Here is an 18,274-nt window from a genome sequence, read left to right as displayed (position 1 = left end):
TTTATTGATATACACTTTAGGCAGTCCCATTAAGCAGGCTGCAGAATAGCAAAATAAAATATATACAACAACAGAACTGAGAAACTAGGATAGAATGCAATGCATCGGAATATTAAATAAAACTGTGATCGAAACTATACATTCCTAAAAACTGACAACAGAGCAGAGCATTTTGAAACGTCTTTAGAGTCACGGATCCCTTCCTGCTTCAGCCTCCATCTTGGCAAAGCACATTGTGGCTCACGAAACGCTACACGTCACCCCCAAATTCTGCCTTACATCTACTGAAATTGTACAGTGCTTACAACTCATTCCATTCCCACTCTTCCTATTCTACTCTCACACCTCACATGCACCCACCAGTATGCACAAATGCAGTGGCGCTGTGGTCTAAACCACTGAGCCTCTTGGGCTTGCTGATCGGAAGATTGGCAGTTCAAATCCCCACGACGGAGTGAGCTCCCGTTGCTCTGTCCCAGCTCCTGGCAACCTAGCAGTTCAAAAGCACGCCAGTGCAAGTAGATAAATAGGTCCTGCTATGGCAGGAAGGTAAACGGTGTTTCTGTGCGCTCTGGCTTCCGTCACGGTGTCCCATTGCGCCAGAAGCAGTTTATTCCTGCTGGTCACATGACCCGGAAAGCTGTCTGTGGACAAACGCCGGCTCCCTTGACCTGAAAGCGAGATGAGTGGCGCAACCCCATAGTGGCTGGACTTAACCATCCAGGGGTCCTTTATCTTTACCTTTTACCTTTTTACAAACACACCATTCATGCAACCACTCCAGAATCTCCAATTCTCGGCCACTAACCACTATCACAAGTCTCTCCTTTGACTCAACGAAACAATTCACTGCAAAAACGGAGAGGAGAGGACAGGAGAGGGTTAAAGTCACTTAGTGATATATTTGTTCTTGTTCTGCTGCTGGGGCCCTCCAGAACTTGCTGCACCACAACTCCTGTCAGTCCTGATTGTTGGGTCATACTTGCTAGTGCTGTTGGGAACTGTAGCACAATCACATCCAGGGTGCACCATGCTGGCTTTCCTTGGCATAGGAGCTTAGCCTACTTCAACCCCACCCCACCCAAGCTCTTTTTGATGTTTGTAGAAGAAGAAGAAGAGTTTGGATTTAATATCTTGCTTTATCACTACCCGAAGGAGTCTCAAAGAGGCTAACATTCTCCTTTCCCTTCCTCCCCCACAACAAACACTCTGTGAAGTGAGTGGGGCTGAGAGACTTCAGAGAAGTGTGACTGGCCCAAGGTCACCCAGCAGCTGCATGTGGAGGAGCGGGGAATTGAACCCAGTTCACAAGATTACGAGTCCACCGCTCTTAACCACTACACCGCACTGGCTCTCAAAATCAAACAGAGAAAAGTGGACTCTCCTTTTTTGCAAGTAACGAGTGTGGTATACACCATGGGGGCAAGTGTGTGTGTTTTTTCCCTCTTCGGGAATTCAGAGTTGCTATTTACCTGTAGCTCTCGGGTTTTGAACCTGTTCTGTGAAAATCCTGCAACTGATTGTTCATCTGTTTCCCCCCTCTCGCTTTCCTCTTGAAAACTTTTGTTTCTTTTTTTCTTCTTGGGCTGCTTTTGTGGTTATTAGAGGAGTGGTTCAATCAAGGTGAGTCTTTTCTACATTTCTTCTCTGACGTCGCTGTCCTTCCCCCTTTCCTCTTCCCGTATATGCAGAGGCGGAAACTGGGAGCAGAGGTTGGCTCCGCCCTGCCGCCCCTCCCCGGTTCCCAAGGTGTGTTGCTGCTATGATGCCCCATATCCCACTTGTTTGCTGTAGATTGCAAATTCCTGTGATGAATTCAGACTGCTCTGAGTTACTCTTCTTCTAGTGTGATATGGAGGAGAGCTACTCTTAGAAGACCTTCCCATGGCCAGTCCATTAGGGCAAGTGGGGCTCTGCTTCCCCCAAGCAGTAGTGTAGTGGCAAATCCAGAAATGCAGGGTCCCTCCAGGATGGTCTCATCCATACCCCCTCAATAATCTTCTAATTCTCCAATAATAATAGCTGGGAATGCATTGCAATGATCATTACAGATCTCCCAACCCCATGCCCTGTGCCAGGAGTGGAAAGCTGCCTTTCAGCTAGATTTTCTGTGCACGTACATGGGCAAATGATTTGGAGTGCTCCAATATCTTATTTCAGAGTGACTTAAGATGTGTTTTCCTTGAATTTCCATTGTACATAGCAACTAGCATGCCATTCTCTTGAAACTGAAGTGCCTTGTGTTTTCAGTGTTCCTATAAATGCTTAGTTTTGGAGCATTCGGCACAAGTCCTCCTTGAGATTCTTCCGACACAGCTTCTCCAGAGTAACCCTAGGAGCCAATCCTCAATGGTTAGCTCACTTCATTTTTTGCTGATGGACTCCGATCAACACCAAGTGTGGCAATACTTCTTCTCAGTGGCTAAAAAGCTCCCCTTTCATGCTGATTGGATGGCTCTAGGACGCTGGAGACAAAAGAAACTACGGCAGAAATAGTCATTGGTCTGGGCCACTACACCTCTGCCTCCAAACCCATCTGACTTGTTACTTAGATCCAGTCCAGAAGCTGGCCTTGGCTGTCAGTGCCCTGGGACAGGTATGGAGGCCCGGAGGGCACATTTGGCCTAGCCCAAAGCTTCCCAGCCCTGGCATAGGGAAGCACAAGATAGGAAATGGCCCCAGTATCCTTTAGCATGCATGCCCTCCCAAAACCTGAACCCACACTCCACATAGTTCCCCACCACCAGTGGGGTGGGGTGTTTTACTGCCAGTACCAGCTGTTGTGAAATGCTAGCATGGGAGTGTTCCATTTGCTAGGCAGAATCCATACAGTGGTGCCTCGCAAGACGAAATTAATTCGTTCCGCGAGTTTTGTCGTCTTGCAATTTTTTTCGTCTTGCGAAGCACGGTGTCGGAAAAGTTTTGGAAAAGCTTCAAAAATCACCAAAGTCTTCAAAAACCTCAAAAAAGGCTACCACACTGTGTGCTATGAGTTGCTCCTCGAAGTCAAGTCGCAACTGTATTAACGGTGTTAAGAAAAAGGAAACAAACTTGCAAGACGTTTCCGTCTTGCGAAGCAAGCCCATAGGGAAAATCGTCTTGCGAAGCAGCTCAAAAAACAAAAAACCCTTTCGTCTTGCGAGTTTTCCGTCTTGCGAGGCATTCGTCTTGCGAGGTACCACTGTACTTTGAACAGCGTTTATGAATGCTCTTGTCCTCAGCTCCTGGTTGCATGCTTCCTGTGGGCATCTGACTGGTCACTGTGAGATGGGCCACTGGACTGATGAAGCCACAGTCTCCTTGTGTTCTTGGTGCCATCCATTGGTTTGGGATGCACCCAGATGTTGAAGCCATTCCTCCAGCTTCTGTGTGTTGGTCACCATGTCATCCTGTTAGAGTCCGGTGATGTGACCCTCCAGATGTTGTGGGACTCCAGTTCCCATCAGCCACAGCTAGCGTGGTCAGTGGTCAGTAGTTTTTACAACATCTTGAGGGCCACAGGTTTCTCCGTGAGCATGTAGATCTCAATGCGAAAATCAGAGCTACTGCCTTTTTCTGGATTTCTTGGTTGAAAAGGTTTTGTTTTACTACTGAAAGGTTAGAACTTTATTTGTAAATTCAGCCTTTCTCGTCTTTCCTCAGTGGCCAGAGCAGGGGATAATGAAAGTATGGCGATTGTTTATATGCTGGGAATCAGATGCACTTGACAGCGCCCTGTTTCAGAAAATATGGCGTTCAAGAAGCTTTTAATTTCACGGCTTGAGAGATTGCAAATCGTTTATTATACAAGCAAGTTTCCTGTCAGGCAGCCCTTCCTGTCCCCAAGGTCTTTGCCAGCTCTGATAGCCAACTCCCATAAAGCAGGCCTGTCAGCTGCCATCTTAAAAGCTGTCTTTCTTCTGCTGAGGGCTTGAGCAGCGCTTCTCGTCTGAAAATATACCTCTGTCCCCTTTGGGACGGGGCCCCTGGGTGTTGTCAGACGCCACTTGATGGTGGGGAGAACGAGAGGAGCGAAGAGGAGGGAGAGGATACACTGTAAAGACAAATCTGATGTGCCAGAACTCCTGACAGCTGCTGAGTGCCACATAGGTTATAGGCCTGGCATTGCTGAACTCTGAGGTAAACCCAGGGCAGGGGCAGAGAGAACAGCCCTGGATTTCCCTAAACTTTTACTCGGGAATTTAAAAGCCTCTAAGGCTGCTGGGACGCGGGTGGCGCTGTGGGTAAAACCTCAGTGCCTAGGACTTGCCAATCGTCAGGTCGGCGGTTCGAATCTCCGCGGCGGGGTGAGCTCCCGTTGCTCGGTCCCAGCGCCTGCCAACCTAGCAGTTCGAAAGCAACCCCGGGTGCAAGTAGATAAATAGGGACCGCTTACTAGCGGGAAGGTAAACGGCGTTTCCGTGTGCGGCTCTGGCTCGCCAGAGTAGCTTCGTCACGCTGGCCACGTGACCTGGAAGTGTCTGCGGACAGCGCTGGCTCCCAGCCAATAGAGTGAGATGAGCGCACAACCCTAGAGTCTGTCAAGACTGGCCCGTATGGGCAGGGGTACCTTTACCTTTACCTTTTAAGGCTGCTGATATGTTGGTCTTCTTCCAAAATACTACATCCTGAGGTGCAGTTAGGTCAGGGGTGAGGAGCCTTTATCTTGCTGAGGGCCTTATTCCCTTATGGACAACTTTCCAGGGGTGGGTGGGGCCTGAGGGAAACATGGATGGTGCAATGGGTGTGAACCTTCCTTTTGTACATTAGGCTAGATTTCAACCACGCAAAAGTCACTACGTTCTACACACAGTGGCATAGCGTGGTTTGCCAGTGCCCGGGGCCACACAGAGTAGTGGTTGGGAAACGGATGAAGCACGCATGCGCATTCAACTGCCTAACGGCCTCCTCATCACCCAGGACAGAGATAAGAAAGAAGAGGCATTCTATTGTCTGGAGAGGTCATTTCCTAGTTCACATGGAGAAGTCATTTTCAACGGAAGTGTGCCATGGTATTGAGGCAGCACCAGCTGTTGAAATTTTGCACACTTAGCCATTTTGCGCCCGGGGGGCAACCGGCCCTCTGCCCCCCATGCTACACCACTGCACACACACTGCCTCAGCACAGCTGCACAAGAGGCAATATTCCCATTCCAGAAGGGATTCCCTACAGGCAAAAATACTCACAGAGGGGTGGTAAGGGGCGTGGCTTATGGTGAAACTCAAGCGTCAGGTATAGAGACCTGGAGGGGCGCATTTGGCCCATGGGCCTGAGGTTCCCTACCCCCGAGTTAGGTAATTTTAAATTCTGGATCGAATGGTCTTATGGGGTGGTGGTCTTCACTTACTTCAAATTGTCTTCTCTTCTCCATGTCCCCCCTCCCTTAGTAACATGTACCGTTTTGCTTGCTTCACTATGTGGTGAGCAAGCCCAGTTGCCTTTGGGTGACCCTTCTGCTCATTCTGCTGAGTGGGGGTCCTGGACCTCTGCCCCACATCATCACTTATTGCCTGCACCTCCATTCCAGCTATGTTGCTCTGCCCTCCAGCTGCTGGGATCAGGCCCCAGCTGAAGACCAAGACTGCATGGGACATTAAGCCCATCCAAGAGTTGCTGTACATTTACCAGCAGTAGAGCACAAGGAAGGGATATCTGTGGTCTTCCAAGTGTTGCTTGACTTGCAGTACCCATCAGCCTTCATGGCCAAAGGCCAGGGGTGGTGGCAACATCTGGCGTCCCACAGATTCTCCACCCGCAGCAATTAACTATGTAAAATTCCACCCAAGTGGACAGCGTAGCTTTTGCTGGAAGCCAAATGCAGCAGAACAGAAACAGCACTGCATGCAATCAACATGGGTTGGAATGGAAATCAATGCTTCCTCATCATGCACAGCCTTAACAGGGAGCAAAGGTGTTGAAGCAAGAGAAAAAGGGCGTAGGTATCTGCAGGGCAGTAAGACCAGGCAGTGTTTTGTGGAGAAAACAGAGTGTGTGCTTCAGGGGGAGTGTGATGTTCTCCACTTTTGCATTCTACGTTCTCCCTTTCCTTCTCTCTTTCCCTCTCTTGCCTTCTGCCATAAATTCTTGTCATTTCCGAAGTGACAAGTTAAGAGTCCTCTTCTTAGAGAAGCATATGGGCTTAGCTGTCATCAGGAAAAAAATAAAATAGTGGCGTTCTGTCCCAACAGCTGACATCTTGCCTCTTGGCTGTGCTGTTGTCTCCCAAAGCAGGGTGCTGCTGTCTTGTTTTGAGTGGTCTAAAAGAAACAAAAACAAATAAGAATGAAGGATCTGGGAATCTTCTTCAGATTGCTATCATTGACCCTAGCCAAGTTTTTGTCAAAAAGCGAATAAGAGAGGCCATTTGGGTGGGGATGCGACTTTGGTTTTGACATTGAGCCTGTTCTGTCGACAGACACAAACAAACTCTGTTAGCCAAGTTGCCTGGTTAAAAAAGTGATGGTTGGATTTAACGGGTCTTGAAACCCGGCAGCTAAAGTGTATGAAATATTGAAAAACTGTGATCAGACCTCCTGTTTCCATGGCAGAAAAAAAGGCAGGATATCAATGCAATAAACTATTAATAATCATGAAAATATATCAGGGACATCATGAAAGCAGGAAGATGAACCCCATTCTCCCCATGAACGTCCCCCACATTAGATGTTTAACATTGGGCCATGAGATATTTTGGTCAAAGACCAGAATTCTCCCCAAAGCATGTCCTTCCCATGTATTGGAGGCAACGACAACTGAGCCAGTTTGAAGCCAGCTTATGTTTGTAGTGTAAACATGCCCTTGAATCTGATCAGACCTGCACATTGACATTTGTCAGTTTCAGATTTAAAACTTTGCTCTTGCGAATAAAGAGTATACCAATGCACATTTTAAAACACTTGACCTATACTCTGGGAATGTTTTGGGGAAACTGGTTGCATTTTTCTGTATGTATCATGTTATTTAAGCGGAATTAGAGGTAATGTTTAGTTTTTTCTTCTGGTAGCAAAAATATTTGGGGAAGGCCCCCTTAGAAGATGTGGGTTCCCCCCACTAACTCTTTGAGGCCCAGATAATGGCCACTGATTCTCTGAATGGTTGTTTTGTTTTGTTTTGTTTTTCACTGTGGCCTTCTGTTTTTAGATGTTTTTATTGTTTTGTTGATGGTGTGTTTGCCACCTGGGTTCCTTTTTGGAAGGAAGAGCAGGGTTTTTTAAAAAAAGAGAGAGAGAAAAGGACGAATAAATAGCTTTAAAAATAAATAAAGAGTGAAACAAATTTAGGAGTAGGCCCGGTGGTTGACATTGCAGCAAGTCTCACTAACCTAGTACATAAAAATATGTGTTTATTACCTTGGAATGTGAAGCCATGACAAATTTTTCCTTGCATGCCTGGAACTCTCCTGCAAATGGTGCACGCATGTGATGATGTTGTGTAATGTTGGGCTTTGTGCCCCATTTGTCCTCTTCTCTGGACGCAACAGTGACTGATTCAGGTTTATTCGTGTGCTGCTGATTCCTTTCATTGCTCATTCTTCTGTGTCGTGCACAGGGAAGAAGAACGGAGATGTGGACAGAAACTTTGATACACTGGATTTACCTAAGCGGTCTGAGTCAGCAAAAGGTAATGTGCTCGCGGGCGTGCTTTTTCAAAGATCAGCAAGGGGCGAGGGAAGAAGCATGCTCTTGAGGGGTCTTGCAGAGGGATTGAAAAACGCCACATTTATTCGTATCTTTCATGCTTCTTTAATTTCACTATTAAATGAGCGTTCAACGGCCGGTTCTGTTCCCATCTATTATTTTGCTTTCTGATTGAATTGGTTTGGAGAAGACATAACGAGAGCTGAAGTCTTCTTTTGCAAACAATGTGCATTTTCCACTTAAAGGATTTTCCATTTAAAGGATTCTAACAATATTGCCTAACGTGTGTGTGTGTGTGTGTGTGTGTGTGTGTGTGTGTGTTGTGTTACAAATTTCATGCATATCTAATAATTAAATTTAATATTGAGGAGACGCCGTCACCCAAGGGGAGCTCCAGGGGTGGGTGCTGTTTGTGTACCACTGTTACCTTGGCACCGCTTTTCTTCTGTCACCCATCGTGGTCAATGTGTGGCTTGAGCTGTACGCTCTTCCTTCTGTTGGGGTTTGACAGGTTGAAAAGATAACAAAACTTAAGGTTTGTTATCGTGGCAAACAAAGCCATTCTGAGTACAGGCTTTACACGTGGCCAAAATGGAATCACAAGTGCCTGCGAAAACATACCGTACTTTTCCGTGTATAAGACTAGGTTTTTTATTCAAAAACCATGTTGAAAATTGGGGGTCATCTTATACGTGGATAGTGCATTGTGGGGACGTGGGATTGGTTGTTGCTGCAAGTTGGAGATAGTTATTGGTGGCAAGGGCTGGTGTTGATTGGCTGCCGCTGTGGCAATTGGTGGGCGATTTGCTGTTTTTGTTGATGAGGGAACAGAGGATAGGTGGTTTTCGCGACATATGCGAGCGGAATTTTTAGTGTGGTGGGTGAGCAATTTTCGGCCATCCCCCGCTAAAAAAAAGCTCAACAGCTATGGGCAATCCTCCCCCCAAAAAAGCTCAACAACTTGGGGGACCCCCCCCCCCGTTTTCTAAATTTTGAGTCCCCCAAAATAGGGGGTGTCTTATACACGGAAAAATACGGTACTGTTTTTTTCTTCCTAAGGAGGTGATTTGAGATGGGTTGCAAAAGCTGCAAAATGTTGAGGCTCCCCCCCCCCAAGAGTGGGGCAAACCTCTCTGGAGGGGAGTACAGGTGCCAGCCAGTGGAGGCAGCTATTTTCTTCCTTGACAAGAAGGTGTTTTGGGACTCAGCTACATTAGTTAAAAAAAACCAACCCAATGTTTTGAATGTGTTACAAACATGCAACACCAGATGGGTCTGGAATGTAATAATAATAATAATAATGATGATGATGATGATGATGATGATGTAATTTTTCTATGGCGATTTTTTCTTTTGTTATAATGATTTAATTTCTGACTTATTTATAGCGTGTGTGTTTTCCCCCTGTGTGTAGATGCACCCTTGGTAAGGCAGAGAAACAGAATGCCAGCCTTTGTGTCAGGGTTTGGTGAACAGACAGCTGCATTTCTTGATGCCTGTTTTAAAAGTTGTGGCGACTGGTGCCCCACGGAGCTTCTGGGGTAGAAGGCAGGAAGGCCAACAGTAGTGGGAGCTGGAGCGAATGATGAGCAGAGCCAACGAATTCTGGCTCTGTGCCTGTTCTTCTCCTTGATGGGTTCTAAGAGGGCGACCCTGAGACTAAGGAGGGGGGAGCTGACAGCTAGGGTCACCCCCTGGATTAGCTGTAAGTGGGAAGGCAAGCAGGTAGGGGCCAGCTGAGGTTGGTGGAGTAGCTGCCCGTTCAAAACTATGGTACAGTCTCCACTGCAGGGAGCCCAAAGCATTCATCCAATTCCATCCAATTTTATTGTTGTTAGCAGCTCTGAGCCTAGCTTCAGCTGGGGAGGGCAGGATATAAATAAAATTTTATTATTATTTATTATTATTGCGTGGCGAGTTCCCACCTCCCCCCAAGAAATGAAGACACGGGACACAAGAATTCGAGTTAATGTGTCAAATTAGGCCACAACTTTATTGATTACAGGAATTGAGCGATATTGGCCTTAGGCATTGGTCCTAACAACTAACCGGCTTCAGCCTGCATGGTTGATGGCCGGTGAGGGTTAACCACCAGTGGGAGGAGTCCTGCTGAGGCACGTCAACTAGGACCTCCCCCCGGGGTCACTGCGTGGGGGCGTGCCGTGGGCCCACACCTCCATAGGCTTAGGACGAGGCCACGCCCCCCCGGAACCCTTTACCAGACTACCCTTTTGTTCGGGGGAAGTTGATGGCGCTCCTCCCCCCCTCATCTGCATAACAATAGAACAGTGCCCCCACCAATGCCTAACCGCCAATGCCGTGGAGTTGTGATGGTTTGCTACGAGGTTGGCGAAAACCAATTGGCTGGTGCCAATCTGCCAGTTGGAAAAATTCCTACCAGGCCCCGTGACGGCGACCAACCAAAGCCCATAGCAACGTCAAAGAACCTAGCCTGAAGGGTGGGAGGGGAGGGGAAACCGGGTCAGCTGCGGCGTGGGAAAAAGGGAGACCTTCGGCCGCACCAGACCTAAGTAGGCGATTGGCTGGCTGGGGTATGGGATTGGCTGGGGTATGACGTGTCCGAGGATTCCCTGTTATCGCGTGGGGCTGGAGCCAGCCCCGCGATTGTGGGGAGGGGTGTGAAGCCCGCAACCCCACCTCCTCCCTATCTCGGAAGTGGCTTTATCCCCCCCATAGAGAAAATATACAAAGGTTAATATTAAATATCCAATATCCAATATATTTTAATCAAAGATAGAAGAAACTAATCTAAATAAAAGTGCAAACACAAAGGAGAGCAGGGAACAGGGGAAGATAAAAAGGAGAGCTTCTGATCCTTCTTCTGTCAGCTATATAGAGAAAATAGATCAAAGCATCTACTTCAAGATAACACCCAACATTTCACTTTCTACAAACCAATATATTCTTCAATCCTCAAACCCAGATATCATAAGTTAATTTTCTTCTTCACGCAAAAAGCCTATAAGGGGTTTCCAATCTTTAGCAGATATCAACAAAGTGTGTTCTTCATGGAGAGCATGTGTTGCGGTGGGGGCCGCCAGGGCACTCCAAAGTTGGGGGCGGGCTAATTGATCGTTGGCCACTGATGCGATTGGGGCTTCCCTTGTTGTTGGGAAGAAGTTAATGTTGCCATTTGTTGATTGACAGCCAGAAATGCTAAAACTCCTTGCACGAGGCTAGGGCTTCCTCTTTTAGCCCGTGCATCAGATTGCCCGTTCCCGCCTCCCTAGAATTAGGATTGTTCGCTTTGACATTGCTATGCCTGTCATGGGGTCATCTGCTCTTGGAGCGGGGGCCCGGTAGGAATTTTGTCCATCTGGCTGATTGGCTGGGGCCATTTGGGTTTTGCCTACTGCGTAGCAAATCGTCACAACTTGTAAGATTGCGGTTAGGCATCGGTTTATGGTTTGGTTGGTTGAGGGGCATGGATTGGCTGTGCTTGCCCCTCTAATGCTGCTGCTGCAAGGGATTCCGTTAAAGGAATTGGGGGCTAACTATTGCTTGTCCACTCTGTCAAGGGGGCTCGGGCCATAGCAATGAGCTCCTGGTTGCATTTGGGGTGAGGGCAGGTTCCCTGCTCTGTTGCTACCCCAAAGTGTATTCCCCTATTCTGACTTTCGCATTGTGCAGAATGTCAGTCTGTCCCCCATGGTGGGGGCAGATAGTCACAACCAATGCCTAAGCAACCACTCACAAATTTGTATTTTAATAAAGTTGTGGCCAAAATTATGCCAAAAATCTTAAACAAAAAATTCTGTGTGATGTGTGAGTTATTGGGGTGGCCCTAGGGACCTCAACACACAATGGTTTTTCTCTGATTAAACACGTCAACTTTGCCATCTCTGCTAAGTCAAAAAATTGTAACTACCATTCCTCCAAGGTAGGAAATGACAACTCTTTCCATCTTTGTGCATATAAAAATCTTGCCACTGTGATTAGGTATTGAAATAATGTTCCATAGTCAGTTTCTAATTGTATATCCAACTGTCTTTCCTAGCAGGAAAATTTCTGCTTTCACTTGAATGGTCACATTTAAAATCTTCTGCATCGATGTTTGTATTTGTTTCTGACATTTCTTAGCTTTTTCCACCAAGCATGATAAAATGTCCCTTTATATTTTTCACACATCCAGCAAACATCTGAAACACCTTTATAATGTATAATGTATGAACAATTTCCAGTAAGGCTTTAGTGTCTATGATCATAATTGGAAGCTCTTCTGATTAGAAGTTGGATACAGATTGGTGCTGATAACACAAAGGTCGCAGGTTCGATTCCCGTACAGGGCCCCCTATAAAATATTTGAGGAATACATGAAAAAAGTCGGTGCTGGAGCTTAAAAATTAATATGCAAAAGTTTAAAAGGCGCAAGGAGATAGGATAATATTATACTAAGGATGGAATAACAAATAAAGTGAGTAACGCAACAATATCAAAAATAATAGTAGGCAAAGAAGATCGCACACAGGTAGAGGGAAGTACTGGGTTGTGGGGGAGGGAGGTGAAGGGATTAATTGAAATTGTTAAATATTGGTATAGGATTTAAGAGATTTAAATTTCCGTAAAGATTCTATAAGGAAAGCAGAAAGAAATATGAGGTAAAGGTATCGGAGAGGACATCAGTGTAAATGAAAACATGAGACGTATGGTTTTGCTATCAATGATTTTATTTTGGAGTTGTCTGTTGTAAAGAATGTATATTATGTGAATAAAATAACAAAGATGGGGAAAAAATATTTGAGGCCAATGTGAGCATTGTGTCATGTGATTGATCATGCGGGGTGGGGCTTACCAGCCTGCCCGCCCCCCAAAATTTTATTCAAGTTGGCACCCCTGATGGTATCTCCTCTGAGAGAGGTGCTATGGGAGATTTCAGTAATGACTCCCTGTTTGTGGAATGCTCTCCCCAGGGAAGTAGCCCTTGTACTATCATGGACAGCCTTTAGGCACCAGGTTAAGACACTTTTGCTTACCTTTGGGCTGCTAAATTGCATTGTACAGAGATATGACTTCTGACCTATTTTATGGTGTTGATCTAAGATCCACTGTTTTTATGGTTATAGATGGGTGAGCGTGTTGGGGGTATTTTGTTCCATTGTTTTATATACTTGGTTTTAATGCTTGTTATGCTGTGCCTGTTTTATGAATAGAGCTCTGCTGGGCTAGATTATAAACAAAATAGGGCTGTGCAAGTGGGAGGAATGGCTGGTGTTAGAACCCTGGATGGAGTCAATATTTAATTACAGTCTTAAACTGGGGAGTAAGGGGAGGTAGCTAACATTCAATTGAGGCTCCAATTAGTTGCTTTGCATACTTCGTGTTGCAGATAAGACTGATGGGAAGGACGTACATACAGTAGACCTTCGGCTTACGTTACCCTCGGGTTTGACCAAAAGTGGCAAACTCAGAAGTATTCTTCTGGGTTTTGCTGCTCGCGCATGCACAGAAGTGACACCTCCAGTTGCGGAAACTTCAGGATACGGCCAGACCTCTGGAACGGATCCTGTCCGTAACCGGAGATACCACTGTATTATGCTTGGTTCCCCCTTTTTTGGGGTGTGTGTGGTGGAAATCCATCTGTTAAAATCCATCCATTCTTATGAGTAAGACACATGTTTTTGTTTGTTTACCAATTAGCCTGATGGACAGTTCTGGAGAATAGCAATCAAGGTCTAATAAAGGAATTGCCCTAATGTGGATTTTGGATTTTAGCTAGCTCTCCAGTTCCTTTTCTCCTTCAAAGCAGGTATCTGGCCAAAGCAGCCGGCACACATAGTTACTTAACGTTATAATGAGAGTGCAGCAATTTGGAATTATTAGGTGAGATAAGCAGAAGCAGAACGGCCATTTTCAAAGTCTTTGCCTCAAAGGTCAGATCCGTGGCACGGAGCTTTAATTGGTTCTGATGAGATCAGCTGCCAAGACCAAAAAGGTCTTAATAATCACATGAATTTGATTTGAGTGATGTAAGGTAGGGTTTTTCCTTTTTAAAAAATGAATAATTATAGATTGATCTCTTTCAAATGAAAGCACATTTTAGGTTCTGCATTTTTATTTTTATTTAGCAAATGGCACTGCAGGCGCCGTCAGAACGGCTCATGCAAAGCTTAAGATGATTCTGCCCTTGATTCCATCCACCATTTAAGATTGCTGGGCTTTCCACATTTATAAGAGGTACAGCAGATTAGAACACAAGGCAGGGCCTTCTTTGTAGCTGCCCCTTCTGATCTTGTATGTTTCAGCTTCTGTTTGTTGATCTCTATTCATCGACTGCTTAATTGAATCATGGCAAAGGACCATGTCCCAGGACCTTGATGCTCTACTGAAGTGTTGTTGTTGTTGTTGTTGTTGTTGTTGTTGTTGTTAAGAAATCTACACAAACACCTTCATTTAAATATGGGTTTGCAATTTCTTTTTGAGCAAAATGTGCATTTCTAAATGTCCACCCTCCATCCAAGTTGTTGTTTTTGTTTAGTCATTTAGTCGTGTCCGACTCTTCGTGACCCCAGGGACCAGAGCACGCCAGGCACTCCTGTCTTCCACTGCCTCCCGCAGTTTGGTCAAACTCATGTTAGCAGCTTCGAGAACACTATCCAACCATCTCGTCCTCTGTCGTCCCCTTCTCCTTGTGCCCTCCATCTTTCCCAACATCAGGGTCTTTTCCAGGGAGTCTTCTCTTCTCATGAGGTGGCCAAAGTATTGGAGCCTCAGCTTCAGGATCTGACCTTCGAGTGAGCACTCAGGACTAATTTCCTTCAGAATGGAGAGGTTTGATCTTCTTACAGTCCATGGGACTCTCAAGAGTCTCCTCCAGCACCATAATTCAAAAGCATCAATTCTTCGGCGATCAGCCTTCTTTATGGTCCAGCTCTCACTTCCGTACATCACTACTGGGAAAACCATAGCTTTAACTATATGGACCTTTGTTGGCAAGGTGATGTTTCTGCTTTTTAAGATGCTGTCCATCCAAGTACACATGTCAAAACATGCATTTTCGTATGGATTTTGCTTTGCTTTTGAGCTAAGACCTCCCTCACAAAATTTGGAGAAGGGTGAAACCTGGAGCTAAGTGCCCTCCTGTGGCACAACGGGTCAGTGCGTCTGGCTATTAACCAAAGGGTTGGACTTTCAAGCCCACCCAGGGATGGCTGTGGGTAGGATTCCTGCATTTTGGGGGGTTGGACTAAATAACCTCAGGATCCCCTCCAACTCTGCAATTCTTTGATTATATGGTAAGAATAACTTTGTCCTGATCTGTGCATTAGCCTGGGAGGTGCAAATCAGGTCTGTTATTTTTTGAAACTAGCGAAGAATAAATTCCTCAAGCATTCCTAGTCCCTAGCTGTTAAAATGGTCCCCTTGATCAGTCCCAGGAAGTCTGTTTTGAATGCCAAGATTTCAAACCCTAGAATGCGAGAAAGAATACAACACAGGAGAGTGCTTCTGAGCATGCGCAGAATCCCTGGCTCTCTCTCGCCACTAAACTGCATCACATCTGAGGAGTGTAGAAGTTCCCATTTGCGACTTGCGCACCGATTAAAGAACGGCCCATATCTTTGCCGGGACTGACAGCTGCTAATTACACAGCAGCCAGGCTGAGCAATGCAAAATCGTCCCAGGCAATTTGAACCTGGCCTGTGGGAACCTCAATTAAGATACAGTTTGATTAAGCTTAACTGCTCTACATTGAGCTGCCCTTGAAAAGCATTTGTAGGCTACAATCAATTCAGAATGCAGTGACCAGGTTGTTAAGCAGAATGCGCTCCCCTCTAGTGATGAAAGAACTGCACCAGCTTTCAGTTTGCAAAAAATACAACTCAGCTGCTGCCATTTACTGCTGCTACTCCTCCTCCTCCTCCTCCTCATTATTATTATTATTATTATTATTATTATTATTATTATTATTTATTATTTATTATTATTATTATTATTACAACCTACATCTCAAACTTCTGAGGGCTAAAAAACTACCCTTTCTGCTGATCTTCACACCCAAGACAGTCTGTAGGGAAGGAGGCAGCCTTTAAGATACAGTGGTGCCTCGCAAGATGAAATTAATCCGTTCCGCGAGTCTCTTCATCTTGCGGTTTTTTCGTCTTGCGAAGCACGGCTATTAGCGGCTTAGCGGCTTAGCAGCTATTAACGGCTTAGCGGCTTAGCGGCTTTAAGAAAAAGGAAACAAACTTGCAAGAACTCGCAAGACGTTTCGTCTTGCAAAGCAAGCCCATAGGGAATTCGTCTTGCGGAACGACTCAAAAAACGGAAAACCCTTTCGTCTAGCGAGTTTTTCGTCTTGCGAGGTATTCGTCTTGCGGGGCACCACTGTACAGTGGTACCTCGGGTTACATATGCTTCAGGTTACATACGCTTCAGGTTACACACTCCGCTAACCCAGAAATAGTGCTTCAGGTTAAGAACTTTGCTTCAGGATAATAACAGAAATCGTGCTCCGGCGGCGCAGCAGCAGCAGGAGACCCCATTAGCTAAAGTGGTCTTCAGGTTAAGAACCGTTTCAGGTTAAGAACAGACCTCAGGAACGAATTAAGTACTTAACCCGAGGTGCCACTGTATCTGAGATGTAAGAGAATGCCTTTTCATCTTGAATTCAGCTTGGAAATGAACTGGCAACTAAAGATCTCAACCTATGCATTTCTAAAACTATTTAATCCTAAAATATGCATTTGTTAAGCCCTTAAAATATTATTCCTGATCTGAGGACTGTATCGCAAGCTGAGAACTATGTTGCAAAATTTGAAAAAGCATGAAACTGGAATGTTTCCCCTCAAGATGAGCTTGCCCTCAACCTACCTATCTGTCTTCTTCTTTAGTTACAACCAATCCAGGGGCTTTGTCCTGTCCATCACCTTTCTCCTCCTTTATCTCAGTGTTTCCATTGGAGAACTCAGTAGGGAGAAGGATGAGGACAGAACTAGAATTAGCTGGCTCTGCCTGTCATTGGCTCTGGCGCCCCCTAGTGTTAGCCTCCTGCCTTACATTCCCCCACTCCCAATGAACACCAACCATCTCCACTGAAAGGATGCTATGGTCTTTCCCTTCTCTCTCTGAATGGCTCCTTCAGAGACGTCATGTCTTGGCAGGTATGCAAGTAGTAGGGCCTGTGAAAACCCACCTCCGTTTGAACCTGGAGTACTGTGTCCAGTTCTGGGCACCACAGTTTAAGAAGGACACTGACAAACTGGAACGTGTCCAGAGGAGGGCAACCAAAATGGTCAAAGGCCTGGAAACGATGCCTTATGAGGAACGGCTAAGGGAGCTGGGCATGTTTAGCCTGGAGAAGAGGAGGTTAAGGGGTGGTATGATAGCCATGTTCAAATATATAAAAGGATGTCATATAGAGGAGGGAGAAAGGTTGTTTTCTGCTGCTCCAGAGAAGCGGACATGGAGCAATGGATCCAAACTACAAAAAAGAGGATTCCACCTAAACATTAGGAAGAACTTCCTGACAGTAAGAGCTGTTCGACAGTGGAATTTGCTGCCAAGGAGTGTGGTGGAGTCTCCTTCTTTGGAGGTCTTTAAGCAGAGGCTTGACAACCATATGTCAGGAATGCTCTGATGGTGTTTCCTGCTTGGCAGGGGGTTGGACTCGATGGCCCTTGTGGTCTATTCCAACTCTATGATTCTATGATTCTATGAACCGCCTTCTCTTATTAAAGCTGCACTCTTTGAGCTGAAAAGCTTCGATCTGGTCATGATCCTCTTGTAAAGTCCTCAAATAAAAGAGGTAGTTAAGTTGAGCCGATCTAATGTTCATGACGACCTTGGGGAACTGGAATCGGCGCACGTCCTTTTCTCGCTCCGGAAAGTCAAACTGTTCTCCACGGGACTTTAATCACAAGGGTCTTTTGTCTAATAGGCAGTGATATGTGCCGTTTAAACAATTCTGGGTTTAAAGCACCATTCGTTCCGAGCACTGAGTTTGAAACAAACCGAAAGATGAACTTTTGTCTCTCTTTCGCGAGACACAAAGGGAAGGAAGATCTGGATTGCTGCCTGGCAATCTCAAAGCATGTAGTGCTCCAGGATATTTTAAATGGTACTATAGCCACGAGAGAGCTGTTGTGATGCAGAATGAGCCTGAGCTGCGGAGGCTCCCGCTATTATATATTTACTCTCATGGGGAGAAAAACAGCTGGGGGTGATTTTTGAGTAGGAAAGTAGCCTGAGAGGAAGGAACGATGCAGGCCATTCTCTCCCCATTCCCACCACTCTGGAGTGTAGTCTTGTGACACCACCACCCCAAAAAACCTCCATTTAAAGCAGGCATAGGCAAACTCGGCCCTCCAGATGCTTTGGGACTACAACTCCCATCATCCCTGACCATTGGTCCTGTTAGCTAGGGATGATGGGAGTTGTAGTCCCAAAACCATCTGGAGGGCCGAGTTTGCCTATGCCTGATTTAAAGCAATGACATCCCACTTTAAGCAGCCAGGGCTTCACCCCCAAGGAATCCTGGGTAGTTGGTTAAGGATGCTGAGAGTTGTTCAGAGAGACACTTGTTCCCCTCACAGAGCTACAATTCTCAGAGTAAATTGACAATTAATCTCTTTTCCAAGTGGGAATTGGCGTTCTGTTGGGCTTTCCCAACAATTCTCACTTCCCAGGATTCCTTGGGTGG

At 45.9% G+C, this 18,274-nt stretch overlaps 1 protein-coding gene across 13 annotated transcripts in view; it reads left to right on the top strand.

The window, feature by feature from the left end:
* The window catches only part of ARVCF (ARVCF delta catenin family member), a 604,272-nt gene that overhangs the window by 514,343 nt on the left and 71,655 nt on the right, over positions 1 to 18,274 (top strand). For 9 of the 13 annotated variants that reach the window (XM_077920631.1, XM_077920630.1, XM_077920635.1 and 6 more), the window contains 2 exons: positions 1,606 to 1,623; positions 7,529 to 7,600. The exons of 1 other annotated variant lie outside the window; for it this stretch is intronic. In XM_077920631.1, the coding sequence (XP_077776757.1) occupies positions 1,606 to 1,623; positions 7,529 to 7,600 (90 nt within the window). The remainder of the gene's footprint in view (positions 1 to 1,605; positions 1,624 to 7,528; positions 7,601 to 18,274) is intronic. 3 more of the 13 variants (XM_077920629.1, XM_077920628.1, XM_077920627.1) reach the window with 1 other exon arrangement.

Source organism: Podarcis muralis, chromosome 16, assembly GCF_964188315.1.
Source record: "Podarcis muralis chromosome 16, rPodMur119.hap1.1, whole genome shotgun sequence".
NCBI lineage: Eukaryota > Metazoa > Chordata > Lepidosauria > Squamata > Lacertidae > Podarcis > Podarcis muralis.
The sequence above is the reverse complement of the archived record's forward strand: the minus strand, read 5'-3'. Positions and strand labels throughout refer to the sequence as shown.